This window comes from Pogona vitticeps, chromosome 1, assembly GCF_051106095.1.
Source record: "Pogona vitticeps strain Pit_001003342236 chromosome 1, PviZW2.1, whole genome shotgun sequence".
In the NCBI taxonomy this organism is placed as follows: domain Eukaryota; kingdom Metazoa; phylum Chordata; class Lepidosauria; order Squamata; family Agamidae; genus Pogona; species Pogona vitticeps.
The window spans coordinates 169,402,228-169,422,413 of record NC_135783.1 but is presented as its reverse complement, the minus strand read 5'-3'; the positions used below and the strand labels follow the sequence as shown (position 1 = coordinate 169,422,413).

Genomic DNA, 20,186 nt, shown 5'->3' with positions numbered 1-20,186 from the left:
CACTGCACTGAGTACATATTAACTTAACATACCAGTCCTCAGGAATATTAAGGTCTCTGCACGATTTTTCGAATAGCTCCAAAAATGCTAAGACATCTTGGCCATCGTGGTAATAAGGCAGGTTACTTCTGTCAACACTAGCTAAGGATTTTTTAAAAGCTTCCTTTTCCTTCCTTTCAGCCTCTAAATTTGCAGTCTTCATCTGTCTGTACTCCTTTAGTAATCTCTCAGACAGGTCCTGATTACGAATAGATTGAGAGTGACATGCAACAAAATCAGTAAACATCAGGGTTAACTTGTCCACTGCTGACAAACTCTGATTGGGGTCTTGCCCTGCAGCACCTGCTGCTGCTGCTCCTGTTGCTTCATCAGGCCTTCCTCTATCTGGCACTTCCCCCGTGCTGGTATCCTCCATGTCCTCAGCCTGATCTGAATCAGAGGCAAGGTCCTCTCCCTCAGGTGGTAACTCAGCCATCAAATTGCCCTTTTGCAATTCCCTTCGTAGATGTGGAGAACTGTAACTGACCCTTTGCTTAGGTCCGCTCCGAGTCAAAACACTGTGCTCAACTGCCTCCAAAATCTCCTGATGCAAAGCTTTTTTTACTGTAATGCCAGGCTGACCAGCAGATGTCCCTCCAATCTTAACTGTTCTCTGAGTTACAAACCGCTGACTAGGCAACTGCAGAAAGTCGTCTCCTTCCATACAAGCCTCATTCAATGCCGACGCCAATCAATTCCAAAAGGAAAAATCCTCTCCCCACTCCTGCAGCCTAAACTGTAGGGTGAGGGCAAGCCATAAAACATCCCTACCTGGAGCTTCAAAAGAGGCAATCGCTACCTTGCCTGAAAATGCCCACTCATAGCCAAATTAAACAGATTTTAATGTCTGTTAAAATCTAAGCGTTGTTTCTTATCAGACTTCGCTGTAGCTAAGTCTTTATGAAGATCCTTAGCTGGAAAGAGAAAAGCAATTTGGCTAATTTACAGCCTGTCAGCATGCACGCACTCCCTCAGCCAAGGCTTCCGGAAGAATGCCTGCAGCTTCACTTACAAAGCAAACACCATAAATCCATAAATCACACTAAAGCACGCGTTCCATCCCACTGCTGCCACCATGCGAAAACACCGCCCATATCTCCAAGGAGACGTTCGCGGGGTTCCGGAGAATGGGATGGATCCGAAAGACAGACAAACCACAATACTGCTGAGTAGAGCCCAGGGGATCTCAGCCGGGTCTTGTCTATTCCTTCTTCTCCAAAAGCCACACTCCTTTAATAAGCCAAATAGCCAACACAGACATAACCATGAGATATACTCAGATTAATCTGGGCTCTAGAAATCTTTGGTAGCGAACATATAAGGCCAATTAATATTCCTCAGCTAGTCTGAACAAGAAACAATGCTTCTAAATAGAAATCAATCATTACTGTTTTATTAATAAAAGTTGTTAAAGTAAAGAAACCAAATGTTTAGTTGGTACATTTTCAATACAAGGCACAGATAATTCCTCCCCCACTCCAGCTAGAAAAATAAAGAAATGAAACTACGCTAACTAATATAAAGGGTAACAGTCCATCTCACGTGTCCTGGGTTCACAAGCTGTTGTAGATGCAATCCAGGTGTTTCCCCTCAGTCCATGGCAGAGGAAACATATTTGTAATCCATGATGGAACACACTCCACTTTCCCTCTCCATCGCTTCTTCTTCCCAGAGTTCCCAAGGGCAAGAAACTTCTGGACAGGTCACGCCCCATATTCCCACGAGAGCTACAGAAATGCTTTGGCTACCAGGAATGTTTCTCCTTAGTAACTAGATAAGAGATAGCCATGGTGGCTCATCTCATAAACTACACAGAAATCCTAATTTAAAATGGATTCTATTGAGACAGGCTTACCCAAAAAAACACATCTCATCACCAAAAAAACCAAGCAATTTAATGAAAGATAACTACTTAGCAATGCAGAAAGAAATTCAGAAAAATCTGGAGGATTGGAACAAACTACAACTCACATTCATGGGAAGAATATCAGCAATAAAAATGATGATCTTACCTAAACTCCTATTCCTGTTTCAAAATCTCCCAGTACTATTAAATTTTAAATACTTCAAGGATTTGGACAGAGTAACATCAATTTTTTTATGGAAATCTAAGAAGCCAAGAATAAAACTTAAACTATTACAAGATTTGAAAGAAAGGGGAGGAGTGGGCTTGCCGAACTGGTTATTATATTATAAGGCCTCTGCGATGACATGGATTAAAGAATGGATAACTTTAGAAAATCAAAAACTTCTGAAACTAGAGGGGCACGATTTAAAGATGGGATGGCACGCATATGTATGGTATGGGAAATATAGGGAACACTCACAGTTTAGAGAACACATTATTAGGAAGGCCCTAGGGATGGTATGGCAAAAATTTCAAGCACAAACTTATGAGAAAATACCATTGTGGGTGGCACCCATAGAAGCGTTCACATTAAAAACCTTGAACCAGAAAGGAATGCTAACTACATATGAAAATCTGTTAACAAATGAGCAGAAGATAAAAGACAAACAAGAGCTTGAGAAAATGGGTATAGTTGTCGATTGGTGGTCAATGGCAAAACTAGAATCAAGATATAAAAAAGATAGGATGGTGGGGTTCTTTGAGGGTAAAGTACAAGTGGATAGATTGTGGATATATACGGATGAAAGAATAATAAAAAACATGTATACATACTTAGTAGAATACGATTTAGAGGATGAGAGGGCAAAAGAGACAATGGTAAAATGGGCAAAAAAATTTGGATACAGTGTGGATCTTGATGATTGGACTAAGATGTGGAAAGCTATAAGATGCTGAAACCAGCAAATCTTAGAGAAAATATCCTTAAAATGTTTTATAGATGGCATTACACACCTGTAAGATTAGCAAAAATATCAGAGGGCAGCAGCAACATATGTTGGAAGTGTAAAAAGAATGCAGGAACCTATTATCATATGTGGTGGACATGCGAAAAGGTCAAAAATTATTGGACACAGGTATGGGATATAGCAAAAGAAATTACCCAGCAGAAACTAGATATAAAACCTGAAATGGCATTATTGAATGTCATATCAGGCATTAATGATAATAAATCGAAGCATTGTCTTATATGTATACTCACAGCAGCTAGACTACTCTGGGCCCAAAAATGGAAAACTGAAGAGCTTCCAACGACAGAAGAGCTACTAAAGAAGCTATGGGACATAGCAGAACTGGACACCCTATCAGAAGCATTACGGGAACAACCAAGAGACTATGTAAAACAAAGCTGGGAACTAATATATTCTTGGGCCCAGAAGAAGACAGGAGTGTAGGGCAAAGTTTATGATGTATGGATACTCACTTAGCACATACTGGAAATGAAATTGGGGAAGCAGATAGGTTAATGAAGCTGGAGTCCTGGACTCCAAAGGGGGGTGGGGTCAGTTTTAGGGGTTAGTTTCTTTTTTTCCCTTTCTCTCTCTTTTTTTGTTTTCTTGTCAAATTTTAAAATAAATAAATAAGTTTTTTAAAATCACAAAAAAAACATCGCAATGCAAAGATCGGTAAGCGAAACGCTTACCGATCATCACAATGCAATGTTTCCCCTATTCAAACATTGCAATGCGATTGTTTTTTCGATTGCAAAATCCGCATCGCTATGCGTATTCATCGTTAAACGGTGCGCTCGTTATGCGAGGCACCACTCTACTCGGTTTGACTCTCTGGCTCCCAGCCAGGCCTTTAGCATGAGACAAAGTTTCTCCCTGCCTCTAGCCACCAGAATAAACAGAAATATCAGCTTTAACTCTTTCCAGGTTTTGCTGATTTGAAACACCTCCGCTTCTCTGACCTGGGCCTCCGCTTTGCTTCCTCAGAACTCTCTCCTTTGAGCTCAGGACAAGCTAGGCTAGCCAACTGGTCTTTTCCTTTCTTGAGGTACCCTTACATCAGAAATGGTTTCCTCAGAGCCTATCCCTATCTTAGCCCCCCGATCTGAGCTTAGGAGCCTCCCCACTAAACTTTCCCCCCTGAAAAGCTCTAGGAAGTTACCCACTCCGTCCACTTCAGATCCCCTGACTAAAATATATTTTTCTTCTCTGGGAACCTTTCTGTTTTTAGGCGTTACTGGATTAAATCGGATCCCGCTGCTAGTCACCAATTTGTGGCAATCTCCTCTTAAGTCCCTAGCCCCCAAGGCCTTCACGAGGTTCTCGCTCTTTCTTCATCACTGCCACCAGATATTAATGCTTTAATATCAATAGAGTATGGAGACAAGTGTGCTGTTCTAAACTTATGTCTTTTATTTGGTATGGGAAGTAAATAAACAATGAATATTTATGGGATAAATCATAGACTCCCAATCACGTGTATTTGAATCAAATCTGATATAACTTTAAAACTCTTTTAACTCTGTTTCAATCTAGACTCTTACAGATCTTTAACTCACTTTCCAGACACTTTCAAGTTACACACGGTCTCTCTCTCCCAGACTCTATCCAACAGTTTTTATATCCAGCTCCGTCCCCCCTTGGCTCCACCTCCTGGCCCCTCATAGGCTCCTTCTTCAATGTTCTGCGGTGACGGACAGGTGAGGGCAGGACTGTTCGCTACAGGGTGTTATTCAAATGTCATTTTAAAAGGGCTGAGGGAAAGCAATTAAACCTAGCCCTTAAAAAGGCAACTCGGTATCTTGGTGCAGTAATTTGGTATAAGTAGTTAGCTGGCTTGGGGAAGTTAAAATTTAGGTCAAAACACAAGTCCTGTCTGCACGAGCTAGAGAATATTGAAGGTAATTGAATCTTTGAATATTGAAACTTTGATAGAATATTGAATGTTTGATATGTTAAGTCAGTGGTGTCGAACTGCGGCCCTCCAGATGTTCTTGGCCTTCAACTCCCAGAAATCCTGGCCAGCAGAGGTGGTGGTGAAGGCTTCTGGGAGTTGAAGTCCAAGAACATCTGGAGGGCCACAGTTCGACACCACTGTGTTAAGTATTGGTTTAATACTACCTTGAGGCTGTCTCAGTAGGAAATCCATAGAGAAGCCTGAGAGATATAGTTTTTCTGTAAATCCCTTATTCCATGAGCTGGCAAAGACATATTTCAGCAAATAATACAGGTAGCCACAGGTTATTGGGGGATAGACCACGTTTAACCAATAACGAAATGCATGTAGCCACACTTGAAATTCTACTAAGGGCACATCAGCTTCGAGCCACAGATCGGCTGAAGATGTCTCTTTTTTAAAAAAGATGTCTCTGCTTTTAAAGATGTTGTCTAGGTTTCTCATTGCTTTCCTCGCAAAAAGCAGGCATCTTTTAATTTCATGTTTGCTTCACAATCTGCAGAGATCATGGAGCCCAAGAAAGTAAAATCTGTCACTACCTCCATATCTTCCCCTTCTATTTGCCAGGAGGTGATGGGACCAGTGGCCATGATCTTAGTTTTTTTGATGTTGAGCTTCAGACCATTTTTTGCTCTCTCCTCTTTCACCCCCATTAAGAGGATCTTTAATTCCTTCTCACTTTCTGCCCTCAGAGTGGTGTCATCTGCATATCTGAGGTTACTGATATTTCTTCTGGCAGTCTTAATTCCGACTAGGGATTCCTCTAGTCCAGCCTTTTGCATGATCTATACTGCATATAAATTAAATAAGCAGGGGGACAATATATAGCCTTGTCGTACTCCTTTCCCAATTTTGAACCAATCAGTTGCTCCATATCCAGTTCTAAGTGGTGCTTCCTGTCCCACATATAGGTTTCTCAGGAGATAGATAAGGTGGTCAGGCACTCCCATTTCTTTAAGGACTTGCCATAGTATGCTGTGGCCCACACAGTCAAAGGCTTTTGCATAGTCAATGAAGCAGAAGTAGATGTCTTTCTGGACCTTTCTGGCTTTCTCCATAATCTAGCGCATGTTAACAATTTGGTCTCTAGTTCCTCTGCTCCTTCGAAATCCACCTTGTACTTCTGGGAGTTCTCGGTCCACATACTGCTGAAGCCTACCTTGTAGGATTTTGAGCATAACCTTGCTAGTGTGTGAAATGAGTGCAATTGTACGGTAGTTGGAGCATTTTTTTAGCACTCCCCTTCTTTGAGATTGGGATGTAGACTAATCTTTTCCAGTCCTCTGGCCACTGTTGAGTTTTCCAAACTTGCTGGCATATTGAATATAGCACCTTAACAGCATAATCTTTTAAGATTTTAAATAGTTCAACTGGAATGCCATCACCTCCACTGGCCTTGTTGTTAGCCAGGCTTTCTAAGGCCCACTTGACCTCACTCTCCAGGATGTCTGGTTCAAGGTCAGCAACTAAATTGTCTGGGTTGTCCGGGGCATCCAAATGTTTCTGATATAATTCCTCTGTGTATTCTTGCCACCTCTATGTCTTCCGCTTCTGTAAGGTCCCTCCCATTTTCATCCTTTATCATGTCCATCTTTGCACAAAATGTTTCTTTAATAGCTCCAATTTTCTTGAACAGGTCTCTGATTTTTCCCTTTCTATCATTTTCCTCTATTTCTTTGCACTGTTCATTTAAGAAGGCCCTCTTGTATCTTCTTGCTATTCTTTGGACGTCTGCTTTCAATTTTCTGTAGCTTTCCCTATCTCCCTTGCATTTTGTTTCCTTTCTCTTCTCTGCTATTTGTAAGGCCTCGTTGGACAGCCAGTTTGTTTTCTTACATTTCCTTTTCTTTGGGATGGTTTTTGTTGCTGCCTCCTATATAATGTTACCAGCCTGCATCCATAGTTCGTCAGGCACTCTGTCCACCAAATCGAGTTCCTTAAATCTGTTCTTCACTTCCACTGTGTATTCATAAGGGATTTGGTTTAGATTATACCTGACTAGCCCGGTGGTTTCTCCTACTTTCTTCAGTTTAAGTTTGAATTTTGCTATGAGAAGCTGATGATCAGAGCCACAATCAGCTCCAGGTCTTGTTTTTGCTGACTGTATAGAGCTTCTCCATCTTTGACTGAAAGAACATAATCAATCTGATTTCGGTATTGCCCATCTGGTGATGTCCATGTGTAGAGCCACCTCTTGTGTTGTTGGAAAAGAGTGTTTGTGATGACCAGCTTGTTCTCTTGACAAAACTCTATTAGCCTTTGTCCTGCTTTGTTTTGGACTCCAAGGCCAAACTTACTTGTTGTTCCTTTTATCTCTTGACTACTACTTTAGCATTTCAGTCCCCTATAATGACAAGAACATCTTTCTTTGGTGCCAGTTCTAGAAGGTGTTCTAAGTCTTCATAGAAGTGGTCAATTTCAGCCTCTTCAGCATCGGTGGTTGGTGCACAAACTTGCATTACTGTGATGTTGTAAGGTCTGCCTTGGATTCATATCGAAATCATTCTATCATTTTTAAGATTGTATCCCAGTACAGCTTTTCCCACTCATTTGCTGACTATGAGGATTACTCCATTTCCTCTACGGGATTCTTGCCCACAATAGTAGATATGGTAATCATCTGAATTGACTTCGCCCATTCCCGACCATTTTAGTTCATTGACGCCCAGGATGTCAATGTTTATTCTTGCCATCTCCTGTTTAACCACATCCAGCTTACCAAAGTTCATAGATCTTACCTTCCAGGTTCCTATGCATTGTTTTTCTTTGCAGCATCAGACTTTCCTTTCACTTCCAGGCGCGTCCACAGCTGAGCGTCCTTTCGGCTTTGGCCCAACCAATTCATTAGCTCTGGAAGTACTTGTACTTGTCCTCCACTCTTCCTCAGTAACATGTTGGACCCCCTCTGACCTGAGGGACCCATCTTCCAGCGTCATATCTTTCAGCCTTTTGTTTCTGTCCATGGAGTTTTCTTGGTGAAGATACTGGAGTGGCTTGCCAGTTCCTGCTCCAGGTGGATCACGTTTAGTCAGAACTCTCCACTATGACCTGTCCATCTTGGGTGTCCCTGTGTGGCATAGCCCATAGCTTCTCTGAATTACTCAAGTCCCTTCGCCACGACAAGGCAGCAACCCATGAAGGGGATTGTCACCCTTAGTACTGAGGAACTTGTCCTTTAGTGAGTGATCCATGGTTTCACTTTTCTTTCTCTTCATTCTAAACTCAGTCACTGGGACAATGATCATAGGAGTATCTCTTAACACTTGTTGTAGCACTGGGGGAGATAGAGTAAGATCAAATATTTGATCAGGTGTTCCATCAATTCTTAAAATAGACTGCTCAATTCTCAGCAGATTCTCTGTAAATTCAGATTGGAGACAGAGGATTCATACTGGATACAAGATTGAGAGCTTCTGGGTTACCACCGTAATAGGAGCCAATGGGAGCAGAAAGAGGAAGTACGCTTCCCAAGCTCTTCTGTCTGCTGAACCTCCACAGCAAATGGCTGGAGCAACAATAGTAACAGAAGCCATGAGGAGAGCTCTTAAATTTGTTAAAAGTTAAAAATCTGCTTCATATATCATCGGAAGGCTATTATTTCAGCTGCTTCATACATATATCAATAATTTGTTAGTGTCAGTTCACATCCCATTAATTAATTTTAATGTTGGTGCAGAAACAGGAATTAGGTTGGAAGATTTAGAACTTGTGGGACCCTGAGAAATGATAAAGCTGATAATTAGAGTGTAATGCTTTGCATGCAAAATCCCCACACCCACGTCTGTAGGCAGAATGAGGCTTTATGGTTTATATTATCTCCCCCATGGAGTCATGGAGGACTGGTGGACTGATTTTGCTAGCAGGCACAAAAAGCCATTTCCTGGAATACAGATTTTTAAAGACTGGATACCACAATGACTAAAATATGGAGTCTTTTGAGGCTCTGTGGATTGTGACCTAATTCCTATCCAGTCAAACTAAGGGGGGTGGGTTGTCCTTTTAGCTGGAAGCTGGCATTCCAGGTCATTTTTTTAAATGATGATTTGCCCAAAACAGATACCAGAAATTTTCTTCTGTGCGGATTTCATAGCTGGTTACATTCCGCTGCTATTTAGCCACATATGAGAGATGTTGTAGAACTGTTGTAGAAGAGCCGCCGGGATTTTAGGCCATTTGGTTTGCTCTGGATGTCTTGCTTTGGTCCTTTCTGTTCTGGTTCCAGAGGGGTTCTGAACTTCACATCAAGGTGTTACAAAGTACCGGAAATGTTTTAGTTCTAAGGTGTTGCGATCTAGCTTGTCTAATATATTTCAGTATTTTTGCCATCATTAGATCTTTGGTCTAAGGGGGGGCTACTTCATCCTGTCAATCATGACGTCACCGCGGAAGGGGGTGGGACATGCGCGAGGGTGAAATCTCGGCTCTTTGGCTCGGCGGAGGCCGGAGGGGGGGGGCGTCCTGCGGGGAGGGCCTGCTCAGGCGTGAACGGCGGCGCCCCTCCAACCATCGTGGGCGGGCCCCTGCTTTGACCCCTGCCGTTGCAAGTGCTTCGTCCGCGTCTTCCTTTTTTTTTTAAAGCTGTCCCTCCCTGCAGCCTTCCTCTTCCACGTTCTGCGTCTTTCGCGCAGCCCCCCCCCCTCTGCCTTGGGTTGGACCGGTTTGGCACCTGAGCGAAGGCGGAGGAGGGAGGGAAGGCAGGAGCGAGAGCTCAGCGCCTGCTTTTGCCTCCAGTGCGCGCCGAGAAGGGAGCTGATCCGAATCGAAAGCCCCCGCTGGGATCGCCTTTCTGTCGCCCGCAGCTGCCCGCTTTTGACCCCCGATCCTTCCGTCTTCGTCGAGAACTCCCTGCAGTCATGGTGAAGGTGGCGTTTAACGCGGCCCTGGCGCAGAAAGACGCCGCCAAGAAGGAGGAGGAGGAGGACGGCGGCGAGGGCGAGGGCAGCGAGAGCAGGGGCGAGAAGGGGAACAGCGGCTGCAGCAGCAGCAGCAGCAGCAGCCACGTGCTCATTTTGCCCCCCGGCGCCAAGGTGGGGAGGCGGCGGCCGTAGGTGCCCCAGCGGATGTGTCTCCATTTTTATGTGTTTGTTTTACCGGGCGAGGAGTTGAAACGCGAGGGGAGGCGGGAAGGAAGAGGGTCGCTCCGAAAACGGCGGCCTCCGGGTGCGGGTGGGAAGTGGGCGAGGAACTCCTCTGCGTGAAAGCGCCGCTGTTTGGGTGGGAGGGGGAGAAAGAGGCGCCCCCCCCCGAGGCAGGGGGAGCCCCACCCCCACCCCGCTCGCGGGGGGGGGAGTTTCTCACGGTGGGCTGGGAGAAAGGAGGCGGCGCCCCCCTTGGCTGTGATCCTGAGGAGAAACCGGGGCGGGGGCCACCTCCTGTCAGGCCGGGTGGGATGCCTTAGGCCCGTGGGCCTTCAGAGACACCCTGCGGCTGTGCTTGCTGCTAAGTTTTCCTCGGCGGCGGTTCCCTGAGTAGCTGCTAGACGAAGATCTCGGTTCTGCTGTTCCGGATTTCTTGCAAAGCTCGGTTCACCTTAGGAATCTAAAATGGCTGACAGGAGAACAGGCTTTTAAAACCGTAGTTTCTTTTCACTTTTGGTGGTTTTATTTTAGCCAGACAGCATTTGGACCAGGGCCAGGTTTGGCATTTAGAACGCAAAACGCCTTCTTCTTTGCTTCCCCTCCTCCTCCCGTTTGCTGTATCCCATCTGGATATATAGCTGAAGTTAAAATTAACTGCAGGGAGGCCATCAGTCACGAAGGGATAGTTTTGTTTGTGGCCCGTACCTGTTGCAGTCTGATCCTCTCCAAATTTATTTGGCAAATGAAAGGTGCTTTTCTGTAAACAGGGCCAGACTTCAAGGGCTCTTGTAGCAATTGTAATTGCTTGTATGAAACTCCTGATTTAGTTAGGGTATTATTTAGTACTCAGTCAAACAGTTCACAAGAGCTTTATGGTGCATTGCTGTATATATCTAGACTTCAGCAAGTACAGTTGATTTCAGAGGAGTTTATTTGCAGACAGATGAGATTTAAGCTTCCACATGTCCCAGTCAGATTAACAATTTCACCATTGTTAAAACTGAAAGTAATTTCTCAGATTTAGCCCATTGATAAACCTGATAAACTTTCAGTTTTATTTACTTATTTATTTACCAGATTTTTTTAGCCGCGGCATTACCAATGATACAGTACACTACAGTAATATTAAATTTTTAAAACCACATTTAAAATCATTAAAATAATACCCAATATTAAAACAATTTATCATTAATAAATCCTCCTGCTCATACGGCCAGCTAAAGGATACTATTTAATTAAAATGCTGGCTAAACAGAAAGGTCTTTGCCTGGCGCCGAAAAGCCAAAAGTGTCGGAGCCAGGCGGATCTCTATAGGAGGGTGTTCCAAGTTGGGGGGGGGGGGCAAGAGCCGAGAAGTCCCTGTTTTGACATGCCATCCCTCAGTTTTAACAATTGTAAGATAGGAATTAGAAACATTCTTGTACTGTATTTTCCTCTGATTCTGCCTTTTAAAGTTGATAATTTAGCTACAGCTATAGATCTAGATGGATTGTAGCACGTAGATTCCAACAGCAATGATGCAAATAGGATGCATGGACTTCATACTTTTGATTTGAAATCATGTATATCTGTGTCCACATCTAGAGGCAACAATTTTTCAAATATGTTATTCTTAGATCTCTTATCTTAAGCAGTCTGATTTAATGGTTCAGAAGTTGAATTGCATTAACTTTGAAGAGAGCAAAAGATAATGAGATGCTACTACAAGATTGGTTGAGAAGACTGTTCTTCTCAAATTGCCCAATCAGATTGCTTAAGACAAGATGGTATTTCATCTTAAATTGGAAATAAAATCTGGTATAGTGGCTGAGAGTATGAAATCTTGATAGCTTGAGGTCTAATTTCGTATGGCACACAATGATGGCATGGCACAGAGGGCAACTGATGAGCTCAGCAGGTAATCCAACAGTGTTGCAAAATCCTACAGAAAACTCCCATAGAAATAGTAAAGCTACTGGCTCTGCCCATATCTGGCTCTCATCTTTACCATCACAGCCCTTGTCAGATTACACGTGAAGTAAAAAAGTTACTTTTTCTGCTTTAGATCTTTTTCTATAACTAACAACTGGCTTTTTGGCTGAGAGCTTATTGGACCACAGCACAATTCTGTTATCTAAATGGACATGCACATTCATCCAGGTACAATTTAAGAGTTGCCCAGTAGTTTCTTTTTAAATGAGGTTCTAATAAAAAAAAGTTTAAAGCCATGTGGTCCTTGTGCATAATATGAAGACAAAGGTGGGTGATAACCCTAGGTCCATGGTGGAAGCGTAGGATACAATATACAGTATCCTATGTACAGTGGTGCCTCGCATAGCGAGGTTAATCCGTTCCGGATTAACCTTCGCTATGCTGAAGCATCGTTGAACGGGGCAGGGATTTCAATTGGAACGCATTAAACATGGTTTAATGCGTTCCAAATGAGCCAAATACTCACCGTTCAACGAAGCTTTGTAATGGCCGGCAGCCATTTTCGCGCCCTCGCCTCGCTTAACGAGGGCGCGAAAACGCTGCGCGCGGCCATTTTGGGCCATTTCCGGGCTTCCGGCGGCCATTTTGGCCGCCGAACAGCTGATCGTCGGGGCTTCGTTTTGCGAAGATCGGTAAGCGAAATGCTTACTGGTCTTTGCAAAGTGAATTGTGCCCCATAAGAAAAACGTTAAGCGATCGCATTAGCGATCCGAAAAAACGGATCGCTATGCGATTTCGTCGTTATGTGGTGCACTCGTTAAGCGAGGCACCACTGTATTAATAAGTTTTTAGTTCTTTTGCAAACAAGAAAAGCTGAGTATCATTTCCAGCTATTTGGACATTATCGTCGTCTAGCGAGGCACCACTGTGTGTGTGTATATATATTTATACACACACACACACACACACACACACACACAGAGTGGTGCCTCGCTAGACGACGATAATCTGTTCCACTGAAATAGCTGTTTAGCAAAATCATTGTCTAGCGAAAAGCATTTCCCCATTGGAATGCATTGAAACCTGTTTAATGCATTCCAATGGGGAAGAATCGTCGTTGTCTAGTGAAAATCGGCCATAGGAAAGCCGCTTTGCGAACCGCCGATCAGGTGTTTAAATCAATGTCTTGTGAAGCTTAGGTCCCGAAAACACCTGTTTTGCAAGCGTGGAGGAAGCTGTCAAAATCATCGTCTAGCGAAAATCGGTTTGCGAAGCAGGAACCAAACGTCCAGTGAAATTCCCCCATAGGAATCACTGTTTTGTGAATCGCTATAGCGATCGCAAAAAGTCAATGTCTAGCGAAAAAAGTGTCATGCGGGGTAACTGTCTAGCGAGGCACTACTGCGTATAATTTATGGGTAATTCTGGAAGTTTAGCCCATTGGTTCAGGTAGCCCAGTATTTTCAGCTTTGACTCTCCAGGGTAATAGGCAAGATTCTTTCCTAGTCTACCTGGAGATACTTCTTACTTTCTGGTGGTCTATCTTCTAAATACAAATCAGTCCTGCCCCTGCTTGTAAGAGTGGAAATAAGAGTAAAACTGAGTTCATGGTAGGACTGATTACTTCTGTAACATTGTGACTTAATCTTATAATGCATTAGTTGATAGCATAGTAGCCTTTTGATCCAAATGCTCTCAATGGAAGAGCCAATTTCTGCCTCCTGTATTTCTGTGCAGGAATGTGTATTTTTCACATATACTGGAACTCCACCTCACTTTCTCTAATTTTTTTTCTTTTTCAACAGTTTATAGTATTCTAGTCATGGGAGTCTTCCCACCAATTTTCAGTTATTCCTATCAAGTCATATGTACTCTCCTGAGCTAAGATTTCCATTTGTTTTTGTTTCCCATACAACTGACATTTGTATACTCTATAGGCACCGGAGATGGTGTGATTTGTGGCCTGCTTTCTTCATACATTTTTATGAATTTTATTATTAATGTTAATGTTATTATTAAGCCTCATGAGAACTGTTTGGGCCATTCTTATTGTGTGTAAGACTTCATCTATCTTTACGTCTGTAACTCTCTTTCCTGGTGAACAAAAAGTGACTCTCTTTCCTGGTGAACAAAAAGAGCCATGCACAAAATTGAAGAGGCACATTCTGAAACAAAACAAAAAACAAGAAAAGTTTCCATTATGCACATCCCTATGTGAAGGAACTGTAGAACAAAAAGAGAAAGAACAGAGTGAGCATTAACAGAGTTAACCAAGTTAAAAGTAGGAGTCATGCCAGGGTTAACAAGAGATACGTTATTAGGATGTGATTGGGTGGGGGCTCACAAACTATTACAACTGAAAGAATGCTTACAAGTACCATGCGAAGGACAAAGGGATGAGAATGACTTTCTAGAGAATACCTTGCAAGAACAAACTTGCCTATGGCAGCAGGATGATCCTACTTTACAAGAAGTCCTGAGAGAGGCCCAAGAGGGAGGAACAACTGTAAAAGGCAACTCCGGTTTTGAAATGCAAGAAGGTTTGTTGTGTCAAGTAGATCAAGAAGGGAACAGACATGTGGTGGATCCCCAAAAATGGAGAAAGACATTGTTACAGTTAGCTCGTGATATACCCATGGCTGGATATTTGTCAACTCATAAGATGATGCCACGAATAGTATAACGGTATTGTTGGCCGAATGTAAGTAAGGAGGTGGAGGAATATTGCAAGACTTGCAAGTAATGCCAAGTGACACAGATGGAACCTAGACCTGGAGCCTGTTTGATGTTCACAATTAGAGAAGTGCCACAAGCATCAACAGGATTCTCACCTTTTGAAATGATGTATGGATGGAATAATAGAGGGATATTAGATTTGGTGAAAGATAAATGGGACAGCGGGAAAGATGAAGCTCAGATAGTGGTACAACAAGTGATTGAAATGCAAGATCACCTGAATAAAGTGGCAGAAGTGGGTAGAACACCATTACAAAAGGTACAAGGATGAGAGAGGCAATATGACTTAAACGTGAGTCCAAGACAATTCAGGGTAGGGCAAAAAGTCTTGCTTTTACTACCTGCTGAGAATGCCAAACTTTTTGTAAGGTGGCAAGGGCCCTACAAAATACTCAGACCTATAGGACCTGTAGATTATGAGATAAACATGCCAGATAAGAAGAAAAAGGTGGGAATATTCCATGTGTATTTGTTAAAAGAATGGAGAGAACAGGAGGTATTTTGGGGAGAGGTAGAAGAAGATTTAGGCCCCGAGCCTTGGTCTGTTTATAAGTTACACAAGAACTCTCCCTAGGGGAACAATTAAGTACAGATCAAATTAATCAAGTCAGGAGTATAGAAGAAAAATTTAAAGATGTTTTCTCTAATAGACAGAGTTTAACCACAACAGTCAAACATCAGATTAATACGTCACCTCATGTCATAGTTAGGTCAGGAGGAAGGAATTGGCATCATCATCTTAAGGAAACAATTAATTAAGAAATAGAAGAAATGTTAGAATTAGGTGTGATAGAATCATTTATAGCCCATGGAGCAGTTACCCAGTAGTAGTCCCCAAACCAGATGGAAGTGTAAGGTTGTGTACTGACTTTAGGAAATTGAACAAGATATCTAAGTTTGATGCTTACCCCATGCCTAAGGTAGAAGATTTGTTAGAAAGACTTGGAAGGGCAGAGTTCTTGTTATCTTTAGATTTGATGAAAGGCTATTGGCAGATTCCCTTCAGATCAAGTGATAAGGAAAAGGTTGCTTTTGTCACACCCAAAGGGTTATTCCAATTTAATTGTATGCCATTTGGGTACATGGAACAGCTGCTACCTTTCAGGGGTTAATGGATAAAGTCTTAGAACCAGTGAGAGTGTTCGCTGTTGCTTATATTGATTATATTTTAATTTATAGCAATAGTTGGAAAGAACACATGGAACATTTGGAAAAGGTATTGACTGAGTTAAGGAAAGCAGGACTCAATTTGAATCTTTCCAAATGCAAGATAGCGAAAAGAGGAGTGAAATTCTTAGGATTTCAGGTAGAACAGGGAAAAATTCAGCCAGTGTGGGATAAGGTAGAGAAAATATCAGATTGGGCACAACCTAGGAATAAGAAAGAGATTCAGCAATTTTTGAGACTATGATGTTATTATTGCCAATTTGTGCCTAACTTTGCAGAGATCATGGCACCAATCACTGATTTAACTAAGAAAAGAGTAGCCAAGGGGAAAAGATGGCGATTTCCAGAACAAGAAGCGTTTGACCAGTTGAAAAGGATGTTAAATACTTTACTGAAGTGTGAAGGAGAAATAGAAAGGAGAAAAAGAGATGAGAGTGCGCTCTCTCCCCAATAATAGTGTCACAGAAAGAGGGAGAGAGAAAAAAAAGAAGGATTGATTGTAAAGGAAAATGATGAGAAGGAAGTGGAGGAGAAAAAAGTAAAGGTGGAAGTTTGTCTGGTAGAAGAAGGAAAGGGAAAGGAAGGGGAGGAGTTAATGTGGGAAGAGGATTATAAAAGAGGAGGAGAAAAGGAGAGTTTTCAATATACCGCGGGAAGGAATACGAAAGGAAGGAGAGTCTAGTTATGGAAAAGTGAAGGAGTTATTGGAACATTTTCCCAACTTAAAAGTGGGAGAATTGTTCCCTGACCCTGGCCAGAAAGAAAAGATGACAATAACAGAAACGCTAGAATGGACAGTTGTGGTCTTCCCGTGAGGACAAGGTCACTGGACGAGGGTGATCAGACCCAGTTCATCATTCAGTAAACCACCGTGCGAGGGGGCTTGGGCTTGGCACCCCTGTTGTGGCACGATATGTGCAGTGAGAAGTGCTCCATAGAGGAAGCCCACGGACAAAGAACAGTTCGGGCCAGCCCCACAATAGACTCTCCAAAGTCATCGTTTAAATTCTTGCCATCTCCTTATGAACAGTTACCTAATCTGAGCTGTTTTGACGCTGTTGAATTTGTCATTGATTCCCCAAATGTTAAACCAAATAAATTTATTAATCGTTCAAATGACTTCTTGGTTATTTACTGCCAAAAAAGAGGAACTGCTCCAACCTTCAAACAAACCTAATCACACCAAGTAGATATGCCCCTCACTTCAACATTCCCTTTATAGTGCAAACTGATGCTTCAGATGGAGGAATAGGTGCTATGTTGACCCAAGTTCGAGAAGGTATAGAATATCTTGTTATGTATTTGAGTAAAAAGTTGTCACCAAGGGAACAGAGATATGCTACCATAGAAAAGGAAGCATTGGCAGTGAAATGGGCTATATAGTCGCTAAGATATTATTTATTGAGAGCTCTCTTTACTTAAGTCACTGACCACGCCCCTCTACAATGGCTGAACCGGATGAAAGATACCAACCCAAGATTGACTTGATGGTATCTGTATTTACAACCGTTTGCATTTAAGGTTCAATATAAGAAAGGTTGCTCCCATGCTATTGCTGATTATTTTTCCCGACAAGGTGTTCGGGGAACTAAAATGGAAGAGAGGATGGCACACTCTTCGGGGGGGGGGGGGGCGGTGGCATGTGAAGGAACGGTAGAACAAAAAGAGAAAGAACAGTCTCAACTAGAGACGCCTGAGCAGAAAAGAGATATAGAAGCACGGAAGATAATGAAAAACGAGGAGTTGAATGTAGGAGAAGAGAAAGAAAGGGAATCAAAGGGGAAGGAGGAAAAGATTGAAATCTATCCAGTGGAAGAGAGAGGGAGAAGGAGAGAAGGAGCTAATTCTGCCGTATGGGAGGAGGATATAGGGGAGCAAAGTGGGAGGAGACAGTTCGGTGTACCGATGACAGAAAAAACGAAGGAAGGAGAGGGAAAGAGGGGAGAAAAAGGAATATGAATATGATAGAATGTGATGGTTGTTAGAAGACTTCCCTAATTTGAAGGTAGGAGGATTGCTACCTGATTCAGATGCGTCCAAAGAGAAAGGAACATCAGTAGAATCTTTAGAATGGATGGTCATAGTTTTTCTGCGAGGACAAGGTCACTCGAAGAAGGTGATTTGGCCGGACTTTTCTTTCAACCGCCCACCACTAGAGGGAAATTGGGCCAGACACCCTTGTGGAACAATGTGTGTGGTCCGGAGTGCTCCGATGAGGAAGCCCACCGATTGGGAATGTTTTGGGCCAGCCCCTCAATGAATCCTGTCAGTTCCAAGACATAGTTGTCCTCACAATATGGACAGTTACCTGATTTTAGTTGTTTTGAACCAGCAGAAGTTGTTGTAGACTCACCTAATGTTAAACTAAATAAATCTGTTAATGTTGTCATTTTCCGCCAAAAGGAGGAACTTTTTCAGATCTTTAATGAACCTAATCACACCCTAATAATCACCTCATAACTATTACTGTCTGTTCCAAATCAGTGAGTTGAACTCAGATTTCTTTGTTTTGGGTGCAATGTTCATTTATTTATTTATTGCATTTATATGCCGCCCATCTAGACATAGTCTACTCAATGAATCCCCTACAAGTCCATATTTTATCTCCATGGAATTATTTCTACCAAACTGTAGTTTTCTTCAGAACAGAAATTGTTATCATATGAAAAACAATTTCTAACACATATGTTTAGGCAGGGCAGGTGGACTTTTCAAAATGTTTGGCATTACCTCATTGCTTTTCTGTGTGGTAGCAAGATAGTGCATATATATGAAAAATATATGAAATACAGTATAGCTGCAGTTTCAATGGACTTAGCATATTTTAAAAAAATCTTAAGTCTTCTGCAGCTCTAGTAAAATATTGCTGTACAAGAATGCGGTGATGTTACTGTGCAACAAAGCAGATCAACATTTTACAGGTCAATTCTAAAACTGAAGCAGTACAAACAAAAATTGTAACCTACAAACTGGACTTCAGATGAGAACTGAATTTGGCACAGATGTAGTAAACAATCCATTCTTGCTCAGTACCGAATTTGGGGATGTTTGGGATTTTCAAGTTATGATTCTTTAAAAGTAAACGTGTCCGCACAACTGTTCCCCAGTGCAGAAACAGGCAATCTTAAACACCCCCAGATTTAAAACAAATCAAATAAATTGGAAAAAAATAGCAATCTTGCAGATCTTGAAAGATAATGGTTGGCTATTTTTTAAAATTGGAAGGAATCCAGTCTGCATGGGCTGAAATATCAATCCTTGAAAAACGTGTTTCAAAAAACAACCGCTTTGTTATAAGACTGAGCATGAGTGGAACAGGCTTACCAGCAAGAGTATTCTAAGGTAGATACATTATTGCAGTTTAATGGCAGGAAAGGGATATGTTTGTAGGGCAATGAAAGGTAAGAGAAATACCCAAAAGACAGATTTTCTTTGGAGAGTTAAAAAAAACCCACCAGGCTTGCTTAAAGAAAAAATGGAGTGGCAATTTGCCAGAAAGGAACATATTTCCATACAATTTTATAAGCCATACCCAAATTGTTTCTGCATTACAAAGGCAGAGAGCAGGTGTGTTTGCTCCAGCCCAGAAAGTCTTTGGTTAAGATTCTCTCAGGATTTCTGAGGCCAAGCTCTTTACACAAATCTTCAAAGGGGAAATCCGTCCCAAGTCTGGGATAATCTGAACTTTTGATTCTTTTTAGTCAGGACCAAATCAGCTGACTCTCTGGAGAACTTTTTAACTTCTTCCTGACCAAACAGGCATTGGTGCTTGTAAAGGGATTCTGTGTCTGATTGTAAAAATATTTTAAAAGATATTTAAAATAAAGAACTAATATTCAGAAGTTCACTTGTTTAAAATGTGAAATTACTGTTTTTGCTTTGTGGCTAATCTTACTGGATGTCAGCAGGTTTTTGGTACCTATATCTTGGCATAATTTCAACCATTCCACTTGTCCTGTCAGTATGTATTTGTCTAGTAATAAAAGAAACTCCAAATATATGTGCCACCAATTTATTTCTGATATGTGGTGACTATACAGTGGGGTCTCTACTTAAGAACTTAATCCGTATTGGAAGGTGGTTCTCAAGTTGAAAAGTTCTTATGTTGAATCTGCATTTCCCATAGGAATGCATTGAAAACCATTTAATCCGTATCTGCTCTTTTCCGTCCATAGAAACTACAGTGGAACCTCTACTTAAGAACTTAATCCGTTTTGGAATGGTGTTCTTAAGTTGAAATGTTCTTAAGTTGAAGAAAAATTTCCCATAGGAATGGACTGAAAACCAATTAATCCGTTCTGGCTGTTTTTTTGTTATGTAGAGGTGCGTTCGTACATTAACCAAAGCTGGTTAATACGTACTCTACCACTATGGGGAGAATTTTTTTTTAACCTAAGATGATCTAAGGTTAAAAAAAGAGCAGGAAAGTTTTTTTTTCCTGT

The 20,186-nt window shown here is 42.0% G+C and overlaps 1 protein-coding gene across 1 annotated transcript in view; it reads left to right on the top strand.

Moving 5' to 3' along the window:
• The first annotated feature begins 9,463 nt into the window (after positions 1–9,463).
• ITM2B (integral membrane protein 2B) overlaps positions 9,464–20,186 on the top strand; it is a 30,780-nt gene continuing 20,057 nt past the window's right edge. The window contains exon 1 of the mRNA XM_020814950.3: positions 9,464–9,879. Within this exon, the coding sequence (XP_020670609.3) occupies positions 9,706–9,879 (174 nt within the window). The 5' untranslated portion in view covers positions 9,464–9,705. The remainder of the gene's footprint in view (positions 9,880–20,186) is intronic.